This window comes from Peromyscus californicus, unplaced genomic scaffold (genome assembly GCF_007827085.1).
Source record: "Peromyscus californicus insignis strain IS unplaced genomic scaffold, ASM782708v3 Scaffold_16__1_contigs__length_79575227, whole genome shotgun sequence".
Taxonomy (NCBI): Eukaryota; Metazoa; Chordata; class Mammalia; order Rodentia; family Cricetidae; genus Peromyscus; species Peromyscus californicus.
The window spans coordinates 2,533,394-2,557,529 of NW_026294458.1; the positions used below are offsets into that span (position 1 = coordinate 2,533,394).

General features: G+C 40.4%; 1 protein-coding gene across 11 annotated transcripts in view; it reads right to left on the bottom strand.

Moving 5' to 3' along the window:
- Fgd4 (FYVE, RhoGEF and PH domain containing 4) overlaps window positions 1-24,136 on the bottom strand; it is a 209,840-nt gene that overhangs the window by 43,647 nt on the left and 142,057 nt on the right. For all 11 annotated transcript variants that reach the window (XR_008218682.1, XM_052739977.1, XM_052739970.1 and 8 more), the window contains 3 exons: window positions 12,696-12,785; window positions 10,851-10,996; window positions 10,276-10,432 (listed from right to left, as the gene is read on the bottom strand). Coding sequence is in view for 10 of the 11 variants with exons in the window: in XM_052739977.1 (XP_052595937.1) it covers window positions 10,276-10,432; window positions 10,851-10,996; window positions 12,696-12,785 (393 nt within the window). In the remaining variant the exon portion in view is untranslated. The remainder of the gene's footprint in view (window positions 1-10,275; window positions 10,433-10,850; window positions 10,997-12,695; window positions 12,786-24,136) is intronic.

Genomic DNA, 24,136 nt, shown 5'->3' on the forward strand with positions numbered 1-24,136 from the left:
CAAAAGAGATCCATGAAAACATTACTAAGTCAATAAAACAACAGGAATTAATACATACTATTCAACAATTACTTTGAATATTAATGGTCCAAATTCCTCAATAAAAAGACCCAGACTAAAAGATTGGATCAGAAAATGGTCCATTCTATTGCTACTTCTCAGACACATAACTCATTGTCAATGATAAGACACAACCTTAGGGTAAAGGATGGAAAAACATATATCCCAGCAGATTACACTAAGAAACAGCAGGCATAGATATTATAATATCAACAAAATAAACTTCAAAGCAAAACCAGTCAGAAGGGAGAGGGAAGAACACTTCATACTCCTAAAAAAAATACATCAGTAAGATATTACAGTGGTAAATATATACTCACCCAACACAGGGGCACCTGATTTCAAAAAGAAACACTGTTAAAATGAAAACCACAGACTGACACAACACAGTGACAGTCGTTGACTTCAACACTCCACTCTCAACAATACAACCAACATCTTGCTAAATGGAGAAAAACTCAAAGCGTTTCCACTAAAATCAGGAACAAGAAAAAGATGTCCCTTCTCCCCATCCTGTTCAATACAGTACTTGAAGTCTTAGCTAGACCAACAATACAAGTGAAGGAGATCCATTTGGAAAGGGATAAGTTAAAATATCACTATTTGCAGATGATATGATTCTATATACAAAGACCCTAAAGACTCCATCAGAAAACTCCAAACATCTGATAAACACACTCAGCAGCAGGACACAAAATCAACACACAGAAATCAGTAGCCTTCCTAAAAACAAATAATATCTTAAGGCACTGAACAAGAAACTGAAGATACCAGAAGATATAAAGACCTCCCAAGCTCATGAATTGGTAAGATTCATATTGTGAAAATGGATATCCTAAAAAGTAATCTAAAGATTGAGTATAATCAAAATTCCAAACAACTAGTTACAGAAAATGAAAAAAAAAACAATCTTGTGTTTCATATGGAAATACAAATGATAAGCCCAGTCAAAACAATCCTGAAAAATAAAATAAAATCTGCTGGAGGTATCACCATTCTAGATTTCAAGTTATACTTCAGAACTATAGTAATAAAAGGATCATGGTGTTGGCATAAAAACAAAATCATTGATCAATGGGATAGCTTGTGGACCCACAGATAAGCCCACATTCCTTCAGCCATCTGAATTTTGACAAAGAGACATAGAAGAAAAAACAGCATCTTCAAAGACTGATGTTCTTTAAAATGGCTACAGGAGACCCTCAATCTGCACAAAACTCAGCTCCATATGGATCAAAGACATCAGCATAAGACCTGAAACCTGAAAGGAGAAAATAGGGATTATGCTTGAACTCATTGGCACAGGAAAGGGCCTTCTGAACAGGTCCCGGACAGCATAGACATTAAGACCAACAATTAATAAATGGAATCTCATGAAACTAAAAGGCTTCTGTACAGCAGAGGATACAATCATTCAATTGAAGAGGCAGCCTATAGAATGGCAGAAAGCTAGATATACAAAGCTAGACTATACAAAGAACTAAAAAAAACCTAAACAACCCAACTAAAAATGGGACATGAAACTAAACAGAGATTTCTCAAAAGATGAAATACAAATGGCTGTTAGATTAATAAACAATCAAAAAGTTCTACATTCTTAGCCAATCAGAGAAATGAAAACCAAAGCTACCTTGAGATTTCCTCTTATTTTAGTCTAAATGGCTAAGATTCAAAAATAGATGATGAAATTCAAAAATACATCGTGACAAATGGTTTGCATGATGAGAGGAAAGTGGAACACTACCACTGCTGGAAGGGTGCAAACGCTGCGGTCACCATGGAAACCAGTGCGGAGGTAACCAAAGACCCAGAAACAGACCAACACATGATCCAGTATATCACTCTTGGGCATTAACCCAAAGGATTCTTATAACAGAGATAGCTGCTCATTACAGCAGACATGTCCATCAACTGATGAATAAATAGGAAAAGAGTGGTATGTTTATACAATGCAATACTATTCACCTGTTCAAGATCAAATTTACAAAACTTGTAGGTAAATGAATCTATCTATCATTCTGAGTAAGGTAATTCAAACCCAGAAAGGCAAATGATGCATGTTTTCTCTCATTTCTGGGTGTTAGCTGTGAACATTTAGCTCTCTCTCTCTCTCTGGCTTGAAAGTGTGTAGCCCTGTGAATGTTACCACAGTCCCTTTGAGCTCATATGTCAGTCCTATTGTGTCTCAGAGACACTGTTTTCTTCATGTTATCCATCCCCTCTGAATCTTACAATCTTCCTCCTCTTCTTCCACATAGGTCCCTGAACGCTGAGGGAAGAGGTGTGATGAAGACATCCCGCTTAGTACTGAGATCTCTCACTTTCTGCACACTGTCCAGTTTTGGGTCTCTGTGTTAGTTCCCATCTACAGCAAGAGGAAGTTTCTCTGGTGTTGGCTGAACAAGGCAACAATATATGTCATTAGGAGTCATTTTATTACTATGTTCCCTTAGCATAAGAATAGTATTTGGTTTTCTCCTAGGCCCATGGCCTATCTAGTCCCAGGTTCTTGGCCAGCCAATCAGTATAAGGCAGGGTTTGCATCTCATGGAGTGGGCCTTAAATCCAATCAGAGAGTTATAGTTGCTCCCACGACGTTTGTCCCACCACTGCACCAGAGTAACATGTAGGTAGGTCACGGTTATAAATTGCAGGGTTTGGAGCTGGGCTGTTGTTTACCTTTCTCTTCTGGTAGCATGCAGTGTAACTTATAGAACCATGAACAGTAGTTTGTAGGGGTGGAGGCTCTAGTTATGTACCAGCTAAACTTCTTTGTGCTCAATGAGATATATATGTACAATAGCCTGATTGTTTAAGGGTTTCCCTGGGAACCCTTTGACCAAGAACTAAACTATATGTAACCCATTTCTGGCACTAGAGGTCCCACTTGATGGTAAAAGAGCTGGACAGAGGGAGGGATTTTACTCTCCCTCCTCCATTACCATCTCTCTGGGATCACCAACAGCACTGTAACAACACGCTTGCAGCTGTCCCTCCTCCCAATCAACTCCATGCACTGGAGACCCCAACTCTTGTCTCAGACCTAGAGTCCTAAAGCCTTTTGTCCCTGTCTCTCCAGATTATTCTTTGTCCTACTGCAGCCTACTTCCAGGTACTCTTCCTCTCACCACACTTCCAACTTTCTGGGGACCCTGCCTCTTGGTGTGGATCCCCTCAACCCCTCAGTCTTCTCTCTTAGACCATCCCTATTCCTCTCTGCCACACACTGACCTGTAGAAGTACTGTCTACCAGGCAACACACAGCCACCATACTTTTCTAAGATCCAGAAAGGGGAACAGAAACCAAGGAATTGAACACCCACCCAACAAAGACAAGAGCACCCAGAATCACTGCAGTCACCTTAATCTCCAATGCCTAGACACCAGCATAAAAGCACAATCCAGGACAATATGCTTTCACCAGCAGAAATTAATGGCTTAATGATGCAACTCCAAAAGTTGGTAAAAACAAGAACAAACTAAATCCAAACCAAGTCCATGGTAAAAAAATAATAAAATCAGAACAGAAATCAATTAAGTGGAAACAATGAAAAGAATACAAAGAATCAATAAACATAAGAGCTCACTCTTTGAGAAATATACAGAAAATTGACAGATCCTTCACCCAAGTAACCAGAAACGAAAAACAAAAACAAAAACAAAACAAAACATCAAGCTCCACAATTTCATAATAGCTGTTCTAAATGTACTGAAGTTTACTGAGATTTATAGACTTTGGGTTTGGTTAATTTTGATGTATGACACTTATTTTATTTAAAAGTATTTTTCATAATAAAGCTTATAAAATTAAATAAATACTATATGTATTTATAGTCTTTATATTATCTCTTTTTTTTAAAGATGTATTTATTTATTATGTATACAGTGTTCCACCTGCATGTATGCCTGCAGGCCAGAAGGGGGCACCAGATCTCATTATAGATGGTTGTGAGCCAACATGTGGTTGCTGGGAATTGAACTCAGGACCTCTGAAGGAACAGCCAGTGCTCTTAACCTCTGAGCCACCTCTCCAGCCCCTATTATCTCTTAACTTAAAAAAATATGGGACACTGTAAAAAATAATTATAGCCTTGTAGTATTGGGTTATAATTAAAAAATACATAAAATTATAGTTTTAGAGATTGTGCCGGTTGTTTTTTTGGTCAACTTGACACAAGTTAGAGATATCTGAGAAGAGGGAACCATAACCAAGAAAATGCCCCCAGCAGATCTGTCTATAAGGCATTTTCTTCATTAATGATTGATGTGGGAGGGCTTGGAGGGCTCAGGCCACTGTGGGTGGTGCCACCCCTGGGTAGTTGGTCCTGAGATCTGTAAGAAAGCAGGCAGCGTGACATGGAGAACAAGTTAGTAAACAGGGTTCCTCCATGGCTTCTGCTTCAGTTCCTGTCTTCATGTTCTTCCTTTCTTGAGTTCCTGTCCTGACTCCTCAGTGATAGGAAGGCACCTGAGAGCTGTAAGATGAAATAAACCCTTTCCTTCCTTAGCTGCTTATGGTCATGGTGTTTTATCACAGCAATACAAAGCCTCACCAAGACAAATATAAATGAAGAGAGCAGAACATAGATGTGGTGATAGTTTATGTGTGCTGAAATGTGGTAATATTTTATTTGTATGTTAATAAATAAAGCATGCCTGGAGATCAAGGAGGAAAAGGCCAGCTATTTTTAAGTAAATATAGAAGTCAGGCAGTGGTAGCACACACCCTTAATCTGATCACGTGGCAGGCAGGGTCTCTGTGTTCAAGGACACACTAGGGAACAGCCAAGCTTGGTGACACACACCTTTAATCCCAGTACGAACCATTGAGACCTGGAGGTCTGTATAGACAGGCAGTGACAAGGATGTGAGGTAGCTGGGCTAAGAGCCAATGAGAGGGCAGAACAGCAAGGCAATAAAGGCGTGGGCAGACAGGAAGTAAGTCACCCTTTTGATAGCTGCAGAGCTGGAGAGGTAAGGTTGGTGGCTCTCACTATTTCCCTGATCTCTACGGCTTTCACCCCTATATTTGGCCCTGTGTTCTTTATTTAATAAGACCATTTAGAAATTCATCTACACACAGAGTAGGGAGGAAAGTTTTACAGAAATCATATATTTCACTAAGATTAATGTCAGCATAACCTGAAACTGGCTAGAACAAATTAAGGTGCATGTTATTATCCTAAGAGTTATTAATAAAAAAGTTCAAAATTATTTAAAAATAAAAGGAATAAAAATAGTACTGTAAAATCTATTCATGTAACATAAAAGACAGAAGAGTCACAGAATTCCATAGAATTCTAGCCACAAAAGCAATATGTGATGTGTAGAATTCTATTTCACATATTGAAACAGTAATCTACAAGTTTGAATACCCACTACAGAATTAACAGAAATGATTATGGCATTATTAAAATTTATTATATAGGCTTGGTGAAATGGAGGCAAACCTGTATGCAGATATACAGTGACTAAAAAAAAATTAGGCTTCATTGCAATGTATCCATTTTCTCTTTGGATTTCAGCCACTGAAAGAAGGGGGAATAAGAAGAAACTTGGAACTCATTTTGTGAATAACTATTCATCTACTAATTTATTGAGACTCCTTCTTATTAGGTAGTCAAGACTGGCTTCAAACTTGCCATCCTGCTTCCTCAGCCTCCTATGTGATAGAATTACATGCATAGGCCTACCACATGTGATAAACTTATGTAGACTTATGTCTTAGTTATTATTCTATTGCTGTAAAGGGACACCATGACCAAGGCAACTCTTATGAAAGAAAGCATTTAAGTGGAGGCTTGCTTACAGTTTCAGAGGCTTAGTCCATTGTCATCATGGCAGAGAGCATGGCAGTGGGCATGGCAGGTATGGTGCTGGAGAAGAAGTTGAGAGCTACACCCTGATCTGCAGGCAGGGACAAAGAGAGAGGGAGAGGGACAGAGAGAGAGAGAGAGAGAGAGAGAGAGAGAGAGAGAGAGAGAGAGAGAGAGAGAGACAGAGAGAGAGACAGAGAGAGAGAGAGACAGAGAGAGACAGAAACAGAGAGAGACAGAAACAGACAGAGACAGAGAGAGAGACAGAGAGACAGAGAGAGAGACAGAGAGAGAGAGACAGAGAGAGACAGAAACAGACAGAGACAGAGAGAGAGACAGAGAGACAGAGAGAAACAGAGAGACAGAGAGAGAGAGATACTGGGCTTGGCATGAGCTTTTGAAACCTCAAAGCCCACCCCCATTAATACACTTCCTCCAACAAGGCCACACCTCCTAATCTAACTTCTTCTCCAGCACCATACCTGCCATGCCCACTGCCATGCTCTCTGCCATGATGACAATGGACTAAGCCTCTGAAACTGTAAGCAAGCCTCCACTTAAATGCTTTCTTTCATAAGAGTTGCCTTGGTTATGGAGTCTCTTCACAGCCAAAGGACAGTGACTAAGACAGACTCTAAAAGGCTAACCTTTGCTAGTTTCAAAAGCAAATTAAGTCCTATTCAGAATGTCATTTTTACACCTATACCTTCTAGGGTACTACCCATGTTTCTTTTAGAGTATCAGAAAAATGCTTCACACTGAGGTCTCTGGTTCATTTGAAGTTGATGATTTTTGTGCAATAAACTGGAGTCCTAATTGCATTCTTATATATGTGGATATCCAGTTTTCCCAGCACCATTTGTTGAAGATGTTGTATTTCCTCCAGTATCTTTTTTTGGGGGGAGGGGGACCATCTTTTTTAAATATTAAATTGTTATAAATATGTATCCTTATTTTTGGGTCTTCTATTTTATTCAGTATGTCTGTTTTTGCCAGTACCATACTGTTTTTGTTACTACAGCTCTGTAATGTATCTTATAATCTGGAATGGTAATTCCTCCTGAACTGTTCTTTTCTTCAGGATTGCTTCAGCTATATGGGGTCTTTTGTAGTTTCACATGAATTTTAGAATTTAGTTTGTGTTTTTGTGAAAAAATGTTTTGAGGATTGTACTGAATCTGTAAATTGCTTTTGGTAGGATGGTCATTTTCAAAATATTAATTCTCCCTCCCATAAGAATGGAAGGTCTTTCTGTTATCTGGTGTGTTTCTCAATCTCTTTCTTCAGAGATTTGAAGTTTTAGTTGTGGAGGTCTTTTGCCTCCTTGCTTAAGCTTATTTCTCGGTTAATTTTTTTGGAGGGTATTGTGAATGGGAGCATGTTCATGATCTCCTTCTCAGCATATTGTTTTTGTTGTATGGAAAGGCTACTAATATTTGTAAGTTGATTTTGATTTCTACCACTTTGTTGAGATTGTTGGTTGATTCTATATGTTTTCTAGTGGAATTTTTGGAATTTCCTACACATAATAATAGCAAATCATCTATAAGCAGGGATAATCTGATTTCTTTTTCTATTTCCTTTTCTTGTCTTATTCCTCCAGCCAATGCTTTGAGCAGTACATTGAAAATGAGCAGGGAGAATGGAGAGCTGTGTCTGGTCCCCAATTTTTATGGGATTGCGTCAAGTGTTTTTTCAATTTAGGAGGATGTTGGCTATGAGCTTGTTACAATTAGCCTTCATTATTTTATGACCTGTTCCCCCTAGTCCTAATCTAGCTAAGACTTTTATTATGAAAGTATGTTGAATTTTGCAAAGGCCTTTAATACATCTAAGAGATGATCATGTGATTTTTGTCTTGAAGTCCATTTATACAGTTTACTAAATTTATTGATGTATGTTGAAACATTCCTATATCTCTGAGATAAAACCAACTTGATCACAGTGAATACTCTTTTTGATATATACCTAAATTCACTTATAATTATTTTATTGAGTTTTTTTTCTATTTATGTTTATCATGGATTAAGGCCAACCACTGACAAATGGGACCTTCATAAAATTAAAAAACTTTTGTGCAACTAAGGAAACAATACAACAACAAGGGAGCCCATGGAGTGGTAGATAATCTTTGTTATGTATACATCAGATAGAGGATTAATATTCAGATTATATAATGAACTGTGAAAACAAGAAAACAATTGACTCATTCAATAACAGGCCTGGGATATGAGCAGCATTCTCAAAAAAGAAATAAAGACAGCAAAAAAAAAAATCTCAAAAAAATTTTCATCATCCCTAGCAATTATGGAACTGGGCAGGCAGAATGTTTCAGATCAATAGAATAATGAACCACAAAGACTAGAGAAGATGTAGGGAAATGGGCACCTTAATCACTATTGGTGGGACTGTACACTGCTGCCACCACTCTCAAAATCACTGTGGCGAATTCTCAGAAAGCTAAAATCTACCCATGATCCAGCTATACCACTCCTTGGCATATGCCCAAAGGACTCAACATCCTATCCCACAGATTCTTGCTCAGCTGTAGTCATTGCCATTCTATTCACAATAGCAAGGAAACAGAAACAATTAAATGTTCTTCAACTGATGAATGGATAATGAGAATGTGGTACATCTACACCATTCAGCTATAAAGAAAAGTGAAATTTTTAGGTAAATGGTTGGAAGTAGAGAACATTATATTGAGGGATATAGCCCAGACCAGGAGAGACCCAACACACCACATGTGCTCTCTCACTCGTGGTTCTTAATTCCACATCTTCAGATGTGAGCAAATAACCTGGGATAACTGAAGGAATCAGGACGTAAAACGGGACCACTGAGTCGGGAGAGCAGCACTGGAGAGGGAATAGCAGGATAGAGCTGATATGAGGGAGAAATGGGAAAATGGGGGGGGGGCTTTAATTGGAGAGAGTGGAAGGATACCAATAGAAAAGGAGAAGAGAGACAAATAATACTAAGGATGTTTTGAAAACTCATAAGAAATGATATCATTTTGTATTTTTCTAAAATTATATGTAATATATATACATGCATACATATATGTATATAGTTTTAATGAAGTTATGACATAGAGTGATAATGCTCCTTGCAAGAGCCACACACTACTTAACAATGCCTCCAGTATCAGGCATGAGAAACCTCCTTTTGAGTTGTAGGTTGGATGAGTCCAAGAGACTCCCAAACTTTATATGGACTATTGCTGTTGCTGTTGCTTACTTTCTAGATTTTGAGAATAGGTCCTTATTGCTGAATATACCACACTTCAGACATAGGACTCAGGGGAGTCAAGATGGATTTGACCTAATGACCTCCCCACTGTGGACTAGCCTTCATGGTACTACACTGGTACTACATGTAGTACCTACTGGTACTACACTGTGGAGTAGCCTACATGCTTTGCAATCTGGTGGGGGCGGGGTAGCACTCAATCATCCTTTCCAGGTGTAATACCTATGGACCACAAAAATGACCAGCATGGTAGGATGTCCTTAGAAGTCCAACAGAGGTGACCATATCTTAAAGGTAACCAATAGGTATCTAATTGGACCTGAGGCTATTAGCAGGAGGAAATGTAGGCAAGTACTCATGGCTAGTGCTGTCATGAATGTCTTGGAGGAGAACTTACTATTGCCACTTATTAAAGCAGCCCAAATCTTAACAGAATTCTGAATACCTGTCCTTATAACCATACATAAGTGTAGCTCTCAGCCATGATCAAGGAAGCTTCTCTTTGTAGCAGATGGAAACCATCACAGAACCGGCTGTATGGGCCCCAGCCCCAGTGGATATATCCACAGTACAATCTCTTAGCTACGGCTAAGGGAACATCACTAAGAGGGAGTGGAATAACTGTATGGGCCAGAGGGTCACAAAGTCTTCTGGAAGACTAAGTCTCATAGAAATGTCAGGGATGCTTCATCTGTGAAACCTCAACAATATGCCTGCCTAAACAAGACTTGAACAATAGGTAGTGTACGTGCATGTGTACATGTGTGTGATGTGTGTGTATGCATTTATATATATGTAATAATAACAAAGAAGTGGCAATGGATTTGAGAGGGAGTAAAGAGGGACATAGAAGGGGATGGAGGGACATACAAGGAGAGGGGAAATGCTGTAAGCATATTTTAAATAAAACGTTTAAAAGCAATGCACACTGAGCATTTTCTCCCACTTACTAGGTGGCATGGGCTCAGTAACTAACTGTTTTAATTGTGCAGATACTATTTTTGCAGAATTTAGAGGAGAATGAATTTTGGCTAAGTTTCTTAGAAAAATACTTTCATCTCAATTTTAGATCTTAAAGGCCATATAATTATAATAATAATTCTGAAAAATTTAACTGTGACCAGGAAGGAAAGTGACCTCTTACCTGAATCTCTTCAGTCACTGATTTGAACTGGGGAACACGCTCTGTCATGTTTTTAACTAGTTCCACCGCATTATCAAATCCTTTCACATATTCTCCGTACATCTTAAGGAATGGCGCCAACTTTTGCAGGATATCTCCAATTCTGGGAGTAGTTTCCCTGTATTAAATATAAAAACATCATTCAAGTTTCTTATAGAATGAGGAAATCAATAGGCCTGCAGAGAGAATAGTCACTCCATATGATCTGCTTTACATACTCACTTTGCTCTAACACTAACAAGAAACAGCTTTCAGAAGGGAGCTTAGGAATTGCAGAAAGAGGCTATGGAGCTCTTGGAGCTGCCAATCACACCAGTCCTGTCTTCACTAGTCAGAACACCATTTAGAGAACAGACGCCAAAGACTATTCCCAAAATCCTGAGAATAGAGTCCAGCATCTACCAGTCATTTTTATGTAAAGATCTGGTACTATACTAATTGTAGCAGTGTGTGGTGCATCTGCTCTACTTTAAAAGCTGAAAAGCAGCATCCTACATGCATGTCTTAGGCACAGTAGCCCTGCGTCTCCATCTTACCATTCTTGCATTCGCTTCTCCAGCTCTGGTAATAGAAATTTACTGTGGAAGGCATTTATTGATGAAATGTTAGAAAAGATTTTATTCACCATCTCTGCAGGAAATGAGCCTCGGTTTGCTTCTTCTAATAGTTTGCAATAAAATACCTGAGTAAAAGAATAAAGCAAATATTACTTTAGATATGTTGGTTAATCGATTTTCACTGTGGTAGGCCTGCACTGGGCAAAACAACACACCTTGTTGAATAAATGGGGAAGCTTGTGGCTTAAAAAATCAATCACTTGAAATGTAGGAGGAAATATGTTTTGATTTTTGAAGAATTTTAAATGTAAATTAGGAAGATTTGTTTATAACTAAAACTATGCCCCTACCTATATGGTATTTATTTAACTTCTACAGGATGTTAAGGTACATAGCTAATAGAGCTTTTCTGTGCCAGAGAATTTCCAACTGACATGGATTTACACTTCTCATCTATGGCTATAATTAAGGGACGTGAAAAGATTTTATTACGTGTACAGTGTGATAGTTTTCACTTACTATGTCTGAATGACGTCTATAGCAATTATACATTGTCCTTACTGTGTGTATTGGTTAGTGTTAATTGTCAACTTGTCACGGGGCTCCGAACATGTTTGTGGGCAATCATCTTGATTGCAGTAACTGAGAGAGGCAACATGCCCACAGGGGTAGTAGCATTTTCTGGCTGGGATCTTGGAATCAGTGGGGAGGGGTGCTGAGCAGCACTGCACACCAGCGCTCTCTGCTTCCTGACTCTGGTACAGTGTGACTAGTTTCATCAAGCTCCGGTCCTCTTGACCTGCCCAGCACTGCAGCTGTGCCCTTGCCTTGAACTGTGAGTCAAAACAACCCTTCCCTCCTTAGTTTGTTTCTGTCAGGGTTTGTATCCTAGCAACAAAAAGGTAATAGGGTGCAGGGGCTGGCCGACAGCTCTCACTTCCTGTTATACTCTGTATCTTGAAAGGTCCCATAGGAGAACAGCTCAACATCTGGACCATGAGAGAACAACAGCAAAGCAACAAAAACAAGATCCTTTTTGTTCTCAGATTTCAATTTGTTTTTAAATAAATAATAATCCATGATAACTTGAACACTTCTCTGTGTGTTCAGGGATCTTCTGTACATTGTAAATGTACTGCAAAGATAGCTGGCAAAACAAAACATCTTGAACTTGCCTAGAAGAAAAGACTTCTACCCACCATGGGAGCACTTACTCATTCCAAGACTGTATTTCCCATATGGAAGAAAAGCTATCTTAAAGGCTCAAATTCCACAGGGATTGATTCTGTCTCATTGTAAAGTTTCTAGACACCGATAACCTGAACTACAACTTCACTGTTTCACAAAATACTATTTTAAAGTGGTTTCACAAAATCCATACAACTAGTATATGGCTGACCTTGAGAACCAAAGATAAGGTGTGTCAAGGACCATGTGTTTCAGGAGGCCATGTTAACGACTAAAATTTAAATAGGTTATTGTGGCTACTTCAGTGACATATTAAGACAGATGAGTCACTGAAGTAACCACCAATAACCTATTTAAATTTTAGTCATTAACATGGCCTCCTAAAACATGATAAATGGTCAAGAAAGAAGAACAAGGTATGACATTATGGAACACAGTCATTCTGTGACTTATATATATAAAAACCTATACTCTCACGACTTGCAAACACTTTGTATTCAGCAAATTTACCAATGAGGCTGTGAACACTTCCTTAAAGCAAGTAACTTTCACCATCCAAAGCAGTCAGGCCCGCACTGCAGTTCCTGAGATGCTTCGGTTCCTAGGGTAGAGCGAGGGCTAACCACAAACTGATACCTGATCTAAGAGGTCGAGCCGGCTGACATACGCTCTTTCGGTGAGCAAAAGTTCACTGGCTATTTTGTGAAGTTTCTGTTCATTAGTCTCCTAAAAAAAAATCAAACAGATATTTGCATATAAGAAAAGGAAACCAGACATTTTCCTTCAGGGACAAACACCTAATGAGAAAGCTCATTCAAAGCAGTTTTCCCCAATGTTTCAAGAATATCCAAGCAAAGTAGTGATCTGTTGTGAAGGGAACCGCTGTGACGTCTGTGCCTGGCAACACTGCTGTTACCCTTTTTCTCAGAACATCGTCTTTCTCGGTGCCCAGTACCATACTTTCTTCACTCTTACCTACTTCTTTTTTTTTTTTTTTTTTTTTTTTTTAGTTTTTCGAGACAGGGTTTCTCTGTGTAGCTTTGCGCCTTTCCTGGAACTCACTTGGTAGCCCAGGCTGGCCTCGAACTCACAGCGATCCGCCTGGCTCTGCCTCCCGAGTGCTGGGATTAAAGGCGTGCGCCACCACCGCCCGGCTCACTCTTACCTACTTCTTACATATGGTACCACATTGTCTTATTATCAACTCTATGTAAGTAACAATTTGCATTTAAAATATATTGTATGAAATATGTGATCATAAATATTAATAGAGAAAACAGTAAAATGCATTACCATGTGTCCAAAGCTAAGGTACAACTATCAATTTATCTCGGTCTTGTTTCAGTTATGCCTCCTCTCACTTCTCTCATACTATTTTTTTTCCTTTTTTCATTGTGTAGTTCTGGCTGGCCTAGAACTACCTTTGTAGATCACGCTGATCATGAACTCACAGAGATCTTCCTGTTTCTACTTCCCAAGTGCTGGGACTAAAGGTATGCACCACTACATCCAGCTCTCATACTATCTTTAATTAAATCTAATTTTTACTGCTTCCTCCTTAAATAAATATTTTTATTTAACCTTTAAATTTATTTGTATAATCTTGCTAGTTTCGTGATGATAGGAATGTTTTTTTCTTGTTAGGTCTTGAACTCCTTTAATTAACTATAGTGCTTCACTGGAAATTCCAGCACTCAGTAAAATATTACAGATCGAATGAGTAGTTAGCTTATGTATAACTACTATTTTGCATTTATTATGACTTTGACAAGATGTCAGAGTTGTGTTTTCAAGAGCCTCTGCCTGATGGTCAAACTATAAACTCTCCTACTCTGGCACCACCCCTTCTCAGCTAACTGGCTGTGGTCCATGAGATTTGGACAACCAAGTCCTAAGAACGGTCATACCTGAAAACATACATACACTAAAAGGCATGAACAAGTCATACTTAGGAATGTATATTTACATACCTACACATACATGCATGCAATAACAATTAGTGAACAAAGACCATGAATTTGAAGGGAAGTGGGGAGGGGTATAGAGGGGGCTTAGAGGGAGGCGAAAAGGGAAGAAACAATGTAATTTTATTAGAATCTCAAATATAAAACAAAACACATGAAGTTATAAACATTAATCCTTTAAGTTTTCCTCACTGCCACCATGTTCTGCAACTCTCATGTCAAGCTCAGCCAATCCTCGGAGTCCAGCGTCTTTTGTTTGTAACTTATTTATTGCTGTGTGAGGAATATCTCTAAAATTTTGTTTTTACACATATAAAGACACTTCAGAGGAAGAAACAGAAACACATTATCCTTTCTATCCACAAGAAATGCTGGCCAGTATTAACACAAGACTTTAAGTCAGACCCACTGAGGCCCGATCTTCTGACAGTAAAGTGCACCCTTTGTGGAGTTTGGAGAAATTCATATCAGCATGTAAACACCGCCACACTCACGGCACAGGATATTCCCATTATGACTAATTCTACTTTGCACCTGCTGTTAAAACTCTTCTCCACTTCTGGACTCTTCATCCAGCTTGGAGACCACGGATCTACAGTCTTCCAGAACATCAGAGGAAGTGGAGTCATCCTAACTTTGATATTCTGCTGGCCACTTAGCTAGATGCTTTTGTGACAAATCCATGTTCCTTCTCCTGTCAGTTTTTTTTTTCATTTTTATCTCTTAGTGGTAATGTACCTTTTTGACTTAAATTCTTTGATACGGTTTACATCTAGATCTGGCAATATTTTTTACGTATGTGGTATGTAGTATGTATGTACAAGTGTATAAACTTGTGTGTGAAGGCCTGAGCTTGATGTTGGGAATTGTTCTCAGTCCACCTCCCAATCAGACCTAGAGTATATAGATAGGGCTGGCCTCCCCATCCAGCTTGCTTTGGGGACCGTATCTGTATCTGTCTCCCTGAGTCTGGGATTACAGGTGGTCACTACATCCACTTGTGTTCTGGGGATCTCAAGTCTACTCTCCTGCTTGCTCAGCAAGTGTTTTAACCACCGAGTCATTTCTCCAGGCCCCTGACATTATTTTAAAAATAATTCAGCAGATTTATTTTGTTATAATAAAGCATTTCTCATTGGCCATAAAATATGCTGACAGATTACACTGTTTATTATTGACACGGAGTGAGGTCACAGATCTGTAGGGTCTTGAATAGGATGATTAGAAGAAACAATGTTTTGCTGACTGCAAAGTGCCTGAGCTGAACCTGGCCAAGTACGAACATGTGTCATACTCTGCAGAACCCAAGGGGTGGCAGCAGTACTCTGCAAAGGCTTGGCTCACCTCGCGCAGACCTCACTCTGTATGTAGCTGTCCTGAACTTGCCATGTAGACCAAGTTGGCAGTGAACTCACACAGATCTGCCTGCCTCTGACTTCAGAGTGCTGGAATTAAGGTGTGTGTTAGCATGCCTAGTCTTTGACTCAGTTTTTTTTAGCTATAAAACATGTGCAATTTCTATTCTTGCTTTGCAGGCCATGTACACACAACAAAAATACTGAGCTGAAGATGGCTGGGTTGCACAGTTACAAAGTTGGCACAGCCATATCTGAATGGAATGGCAGAAGTCATAGAGCCAGCACAGCTGCTCGACAAAGATCCAGCAGAGCTGAGCCACATGATGGCTGCCATGTCACCTTTGGTTTTCATCTCCACCTGTTACATACTTGGGGCACTTTTAATATTTGTGCAATTTGAGGATGTTGGATTGATGGAAAATTCCTTATGAATCATTTATGCCTTCTCCAAGGAATGCTGCTTCTAAGCTTACCCAGGAAAGTCCTGAACATACTATTCCCCCCTCCCCCTCCCCACACACTTTGAGGGAGATATCCTTATCTACTTGAAGGTCTTCCTTATGCCTTGGAGGTTGTGACACATAAAGAAGAAGCCAGAGGTCTCTTCATGAGGCTATGAGACATTCTTGAAACATCTCTCCCTGCACTTACACTGGAATAAGATAGTCAAAACAAAGTAAATTTAAAAAGGTCAACAAAATTCAGTGGGCTAGAGGAATTGTCCACAGTTCAGATTATAAGCCTCTTCCCACTGTACACTCAGAAAATTACGTGACATACAACTCTGCCCTATATAGAGACATACTGATGAGCAAAGTATGGAGTGGAAAGATGATAAAAGTATGAGATGTTAGGACCTCCCTCTCTTAGAAGTTAGCTCATGTAGAGCCACTATAATGTCATATGACCAAGGAACAGCAGAATGCCAGGATTAGATATATAGACAAATTCTATAAAGATATAAATGCAAACATTGATTGTATTATGCCAAAATTTGAATAATAACTGCAGCAGCTTTAGCCTGAGGATTTTTCCTGGGTACTCTGACCACTAGGAGTTAATAATACATTGCTTGAGACATGGCAAAATGCCCAGGATGGTTGAAGATTTTTGTTTTGGTCTAGTGTCCTTGAAGCAACCAAAACAACCAGCCTGAGCACAGGCTGTCATATGCCTCTAGATTCTCAAAAATTGGGTTATGGGGTTTATGAGTAAGAATGATAACTCTGTTTATTAATGATGTCAAAACTTGAGGGAAAATGATTGGAAATGATAACTCTGTTCTGTCATAGTTTATTAATGATGACTAAAAGATGAGCAAAAGGAAGTGAAACACATGTTCCAAACCAAAAATGATATGATCTATGTTTTGGAACATCATGAATGTATCCTTTCTAACTAAGTTCTGCATAAATAAAGAAACACTCTGGCTGCTAGTCAGTCAGGCTGCAAGATTCTCCTGACTACCATGGCCTGGCTTACTTCCTTCTCCGCTGACTCCATACATCCTCTGCAGGACCCATCCACTGCCAGGGATTGCTCTTGGCACAAAGTCACTACATCAGTTCCAGTCATAAAGAATTTTAAGTAACTATTTATTATATAGTTTAAATAGTTTCCTCTTATCATTCTATGCAACAAAAAATAAGACTTTGATATAAGCAAAGAATACAGATACATATTGTCTACTAACAAAACTTGCTTTAACACAGAATGTTATAGCTATAGTGCATTTTAATATATATTTTATTTTTCCCAAAGAAATTCCAGTAGACACAGGCTTTTAAAGAGCATTTTAATAATCATCAGGTGTATAAAATCTATATATTTTAGTGGAAAAATAGCTTCCAATTTAAGAGATTATTTTCTAAAACATATGTATTCATAGATTTATGAAGAAATGTCATATCTATCCAGGTGGGGCTCTGTGATATTTACCATATATTATGATATGTTAAAAAATTTCCTATGTGTTTTCAAGGCAGACCAGATAAACGAACAAACAAAATATTCTAAGGCAGATTACAAACAAGCCTCCTCCACACCTCTGACCTGGAGCTGACCATAAAGAAATTCTTACTTATCTTTGCCCAACAGTAGATCACAATGAGTCTCTTCATTTAGAAGGTATCCTGTGCTGTCTATACCAGCAAAGAAAGAATACCAACAATAATTTCAAGTGATAGGAAAAACTGAACTTCCCAACCAGTCTATTAGCAACCATGACTACTCAATCATGGTACCTCCTGACAAGCCAGAAGAACCAAACTTGGAGAATTTCTGGGTAGCTGAACACAGGCTTTCTGCAAGCCAAGGCCTGCCAAAGAGGGCAAGCTTGACCTCCTCCTGCAAGCCAAAGCAGTTGGTCAGATGCACAATTTGAATTTATGGTTTGCAATTTAAGTGAAATAACAGGGTCTTGTAGACTGAGCCCTCAACCTGAAGACTAGAGCTAGTATCTGAAATAACTAAATTCAAAGACACTGGCATGTCTCCATGCGGCTGACTGCTGCTCCCTGGTTGGAAGAAATCCTCACATTGAGGATTACAGAAGTGACCTGTGTTCTGTGAGTATGGGAGAAACTGTAGTTAATCTAGTTGATGTTTCCTTTTATGTCACCGAGCTTAATTAAATTTATGCATAAATAAGGAAGTGGCTATATGTTGTTTTACATTTTTGTGGTGCTTGTGATGGACCCCTCAAATATACTGGGCAAGTAATCTCCTTACTGAGCCACATCTCTAGACTGAAGTAGGTTTAGAAGTTTCATTGGCATATTGGGTCTAGTCTGATTTTTTTTTTGAACATAAGATATTTAAATAAGCAGCTACAGTTTGTTAACATTTGCAAATTCAGAATTATCCAAGCTCTGCCTTGTCCTTAGCATTTCACTGAGAAACCCTCTGTACTGTGAGCCTTTGGAAACAGTAACAGCTATCTAACACTGATTCAACAAACAGTCCAATTTCCTTCTAGAGAATTCTAACAGTCTTGCCATTTCAAGGTAACTAACAAATAATTATGAGTTTAAATAATTTTAAAATGTAGTAAATAATATGAAGAAGCACCCTATATTACCCCCTCCTTAAGGTAAAAGGATTTTTAAAAAAGATTTCTTTATGTAATTGTGAGTATATGTGCATTTGTTTATGATTAGATACATGTGCCTGTGCATACTAACACAGAAGTCACACAAGAGTACCAAGTGTCCTCTCCCATTCTCCACCTATACAGTTGAGGCAGGGTCTTTTCCTGAACCCAGGACTCTTATTTTCTCAGTTAGGCTGAAAGCCAGCAAGAGCCATTGATCTCCCTGTCTCTGCTCCCCTTAGAGCTGGAGTTACAGCCTTGCACAGGGAGCCAGGCCTTTTTTGTGGGTGCTGGGATCTGAACTCTGGTTCATGGTTGCACAGCAGATACTCTACACTGCTGGGCTATCTCTCTAGTCCATCTGACTCCTTAAAAAAAACAAAATCCTTTACAGCTTAGTGTGGAGGCTCCTGACTGCTGTCCCAGCATAGCAGGCTGAGATGGGAAGATCACTGAATTTCCAGGCAGTCCAGGCTAGTGTGAGCCTCTGTTTGGGAAACCCAGCCTCCCCACAGCAGCACAGCCATCACAACAAACCAGAACAAAACCCAAGAATTGAGTGACTACACTCATATACTGAAAGTTGATTCTCAGGATAATGTCTAAAAATATATTTCAATGAAACCACCAGAATAAAAAAAGTATACCCTGTGCAGCAATAGACTATATATGAAAATTTCTTTCTGCCTACAATGCTGCTGTAAAGGGGCATGGATCCAGCTGCTGTAAAGGGGCATGGATCCAGCTGCTGTAAAGGGGGATAGATCCAGCTGCTGTAAAGGGGCATGGATCCAGCTGCTGTAAAGGGGGATGGATCCATCTGTTGTAAAGGGGGGGTGGATCCAGCTGCTGTAAAGGGGGGTGGATCCAGCTGCTGTAAAGGGGGGTGGATCCAGCTGCTGTAAAGGGGGTGGATCCAGCTGCTGTAAAGGGGGATCCCTTCATGTACTTCTCTTTCCATGGTTAGTTCTCCCAATTGTTAGTTGTTGCTACAGCTTTGCTTTTGCCAAAATGGATGAGCTATTGAAATTATGCTCCTTAACTTTTTAGTATATGAGCTCTTGTGTGATTTCATTTTAAGCAGGAAAAAATTATTTTAAATAGTTACTCACAAATTATAAATTAATTGCAGTTTTTCCATCTCCCATATCCTTATTTGGGCTTACTTAACATGTGTATGTAAAAGATTTGTGTGAATCATCAGGCTGTTATGGGAATGAGCAAAATGACTCTCTGTTCTGGAGAATTTCTACCTACATTTGCTGTTCATGACTTACATTCTTCCACATCAAAAGAGGGGGTGGCTTTGTATAGATACATCTCAGAATTTGAGTCCCGTTCTCTCATAAAAACTGGCATCGACTTTGGAAACAAACATTGTGTTCTCTAATTCAAGAGGTGAATCGCTGTTTAGATACATCATTTTAGTGCCTTTCCCAGAAAGCAAAATATTTAATGTGGCTCCGGGGTAATTTTAAGTTAAATCATAATGATATTTTGACATTATATTTGGTCTGTATTCTGAAAATCTGGCCTGTGTGGGATATCTTATTATAAAATATCCCAAAATCTAAAGACTAAAAAACTAAGAAGAAAGAAAATCAAGAAGAGTTAATACAAATGACAGCCTGTGACCACACTGGCCTAAAAGTTCACTACATAGCAGAGGATGACCTTGAACTTCTGACCTTCCTCCTTTCCTGCCTCCTGAGTCCCAGGATCAAAGGCACATACCATCACACCCATCTTATGCAGCACAGGGGTCAAAACCAGGGCCCAGTACATGCTAGTTCTAGCATTCTACTAACTGAGCTATTTCCCCAGCTCATTCCCACTGTTGATTTACAATTTACATACACAATAAAATAAAATAAAAGAGCTCATTCTATAGGGTGAGTGCCTCAGAACAAAAGAGATGTGGAAGTGACATTTCAGATCTTGAGTCTATTCCTTTGACCCACACATGAAGAAACAGGGATTTGTGTACATTTAGCAAGTACATAACTCTGAAAATGCACCAAAACATTTTTTAGTAGTTTACTCCTAGTAAGAGATTCATACCCACAACATTATGAGGTAGATATATAATCTCCCTTTAAGATGAGGTACTAAGATCCTATGTGTTGGTCCAGTCTGGTAAAGATAGAACTAGAACATATAGTGACTGTGATAACCTAGACACAGAAAGAAGAACATCCTATGCTCTTTCTTTCTTGTGGGTCCTAGCTCCAAATCTTTACAGATGCAAGTGTATAACCTGAGTTAACACAGAAACCAGGGAAACTAAACAAGATAATGGGGTAGAGGAAGGGGCAGGTCTAGAGATCAGGGCAGTGGGACACAGCTGCTGTAAAGGGGGATGGGGAGGATGGGGTGGGGGTGGGGGATGGATACAGCTGCTGTAAAGGGGGATGGGGAGGATGGGGTGGGGTGGGGGATGGATACAGCTGCTGTAAAGGGGGATGGGGAGGATGGGGTGGGGGATGGATACAGCTGCTGTAAAGGGGGATGGGAGGATGGGGTGGGGGTGGGGGATAGATACAGCTGCTGTAAAGGGGGATGAGGAGGATGGGGTGGGGGATGGATACATCAGCTATAAAGGGGGATGGGGAGGATGGGGTGTGGGTGGGGGACGAATACAGCTGCTGTAAAGGGGGATGGGGAGGATGGGGTGTGGGTGGGGGACGAATACAGCTGCTGTAAAGGGGGATGGGGAGGATGGGGTGGGGGATGGATACAGCTGCTGTAAAGGGGGATGGGGAGGATGGGGTGGGGGTGGGGGATGGATACAGCTGCTGTAAAGGGGGATGGGGAGGATGGGGTGGGGGTGGGGGATGGATACAGCTGCTGTAAAGGGGGATGGGGAGGATGGGGTGGGGGATGGATACAGCTGCTGTAAAGGGGGATGGGGAGGATGGGGTGGGGGATGGATACAGCTGCTGTAAAGGGGGATGGGGAAGATGGGGTGGGGGATGGATACAGCTGCTGTAAAGGGGGATGGGAGGATGGGGTGGGGGATGGATACAGCTGCTGTAAAGGGGGATGGGGAGGATGGGGTGGGGGATGGATACAGCTGCTGTAAAGGGGGATGAGAAGGATGGGGTGGGGGATGGATACAGCTGCTGTAAAGGGGGATGGGAGGATGGGGTGGGGGATGGATACAGCTGCTGTAAAGGGGGATGGGGAGGATGGGGTGGGGGTGGGGGATGGATACAGCTGCTGTAAAGGGGGATGGGAGGATGGGGTGGGGTGGGGGATGGACACAGCTGTTGTAAAGGGGGATGGGAGGATGGGGTGGGGTGGGGGATGGATACAGCTGCTGTAAAGGGGGATGAGGAGGATGGGGTGGGGGTGGGGGATGGATACAGCTGCTGTAAAGGGGGATGGGAGGATGGGGTGGGGGTGGGGGATGGATACAGCTGCTGTAAAGGGGGATGGGGAAGATGGGGGGTGTCTTTAGAGGGCAATACAGAGGAAGAGGGAGGACATATAAACAATACTAGGAAGCTTGGAAAGGCAAAAGAGAAACATATTATTTTATAAACTTAAAAATATATGTGATCTAGAAGCTTGGAGAGATGGCTCAGTGCTTAAGAGCATTTGCTGCTCTTGCAGAAGACAAAAGTTTGGTTTCCAACACCTACATGTCAGCTTTGTAACTCAGTTCCAGAGTATCAAATAACCTCTTCTGGCCTCCATGGGCACTACAACATGTGGTGCACAGATATACAAGCAGGGGAATCACCCATGCACATAAAATAAACAAAACCTTAAAAATATAATATTAATGTATGTATATATGCATACATCCACATACACTTTTTAAAGGAGGTCCATGAAACGGAGGGACAATGCTCCCACAAGAGCCATGGACTTGTGGTTATCTAACAATAACCTCAGCACCAGGCTTCTCACACCTTGATTTGAGTTGTTGGTTTGAAGAAAACAAGTCTCCCAAAACAATATGGGCTACTGCTGTTTCCCTTGTTTGCCTTCTAGAGTCTGAAAGTAAGTCCCAACTACTGAGGACACTGCACTTTGGACACAGGACTTGGAGGCGATGAGCTGGAACTGACCTGGAAGCCTCCTGAGGAGTAGCTCTCATAGTATCTGAAGGTGCCATGCAAACTGCCAAGGGAGAAAAGACAGTAATAGTCTTACACAACTATAAAGCCTATGAACCACAACAGCTGGACCAGTAAGATATCCACAATGGTATAATAGCAGCACCTTCATGGTGGAGTAACTGATAGTCTTCTAATTGGACTTAAGGGCCACTAAATAGGAGAGAATTCATGGCTAGTACTGTAAACAGGCTGACTAGCCCTGGTTAGTGAAACCATCGACCCGAGAGAACTTATTACTGCCATTTTCCTAAACAAACACCGGTTCTAACTGAATTCTGAATATGTATCTTACCTACATATATGTATAAACCTTACCCATCATCAAAGAGGCTTCATTTGGCAACAAAGATCCACATCTAGCCAAAACGCAGAGAATAAGGGACTGTAGGATGTCCAACCCCAACTGATGTGTCTGCAGTGAAACTCCTACACCTAATGTCCAGGGGAAACTGTTAAAGAGTGGGTGGAAAGATTACAAAAGCCAGAGGCCCAGGACAGCTGCTGTTAGATAGAGTCCCCTAGGCAAAACAGAAAATATTCCTATGAAATCTCAACAATATGGTTACCTGAACAAGACCAGCATAATGCAATAGCAGTTGATATGCCAACATGGACAGGGGAAATTCCACATGGTCTTACCCTTAGCTGAAGACCTATAGGTTGTCAATGTCTGCTAAGAGAGGGAGAATTAGTTTCATCTTGGGAGGAGCTCCCATAGAGGTTGTACATCCTTAGTGGAAAGCCTCTAGACACATGCACATAAGAGAAAAGCCCAACAGCTCAGTAGGTTGTACATACATGTATGCATATAAGTACACATGCATAGATATTAGTGACAATAACATTCAAAGAAGAGACCATGGATTTGGGAGGTGACGACATGGGAAGGGATTGGGAGGAGAGATGGTAGGAATCATATACAAAATTCTTTAAAAAAAATAAAAATTTATTTCTATTTGTAATCTACCCCCTCCCAAAAGTGAAGTATTCACTTTCCATAGAGGTATTCGTACCTAGAAAATACCTCTTGAGTCATGGTACAGGTCTTCTCCCTGTTCTCTAAGACACATACACCTGATGTTTTCAAGACCCCATCTTTCTCTTTCCTGCACAAATTGGATCTTCTAGCACACCATGACCTCCAGAGGTCCTTCTGAATTTCTGCCTTATTTCAATGGTCAGCTGAGCCTGCGTCTGTCTCTGCTCTCCCTGGCTCCTGCACTGCTGAGCTGTGGATCCTGATCAGTTCTAGTCTGCTTTTGTTTCCCAAGTCTCAGGCCACTCAGCAAGGTTGGGAGACCACTGAAAGACTCTGCTATCTGGGCTCAAATCTTCAGAAGCATGCTCACAAGTTGCCATAACAGCTGACAATTTATTCACTGACCTTTAGCTCCTCTTCAGCATGTCCCATTGGCCCTTATGGGACACATTTCACCTCAATAAAGGAAGGCCCAACCTTAGAGCCAGCCACTTTTACACTATGGTCCATCAGTTACATCGTTTGTCACAGACTTCTGCTAATAGTACTGAATTCACC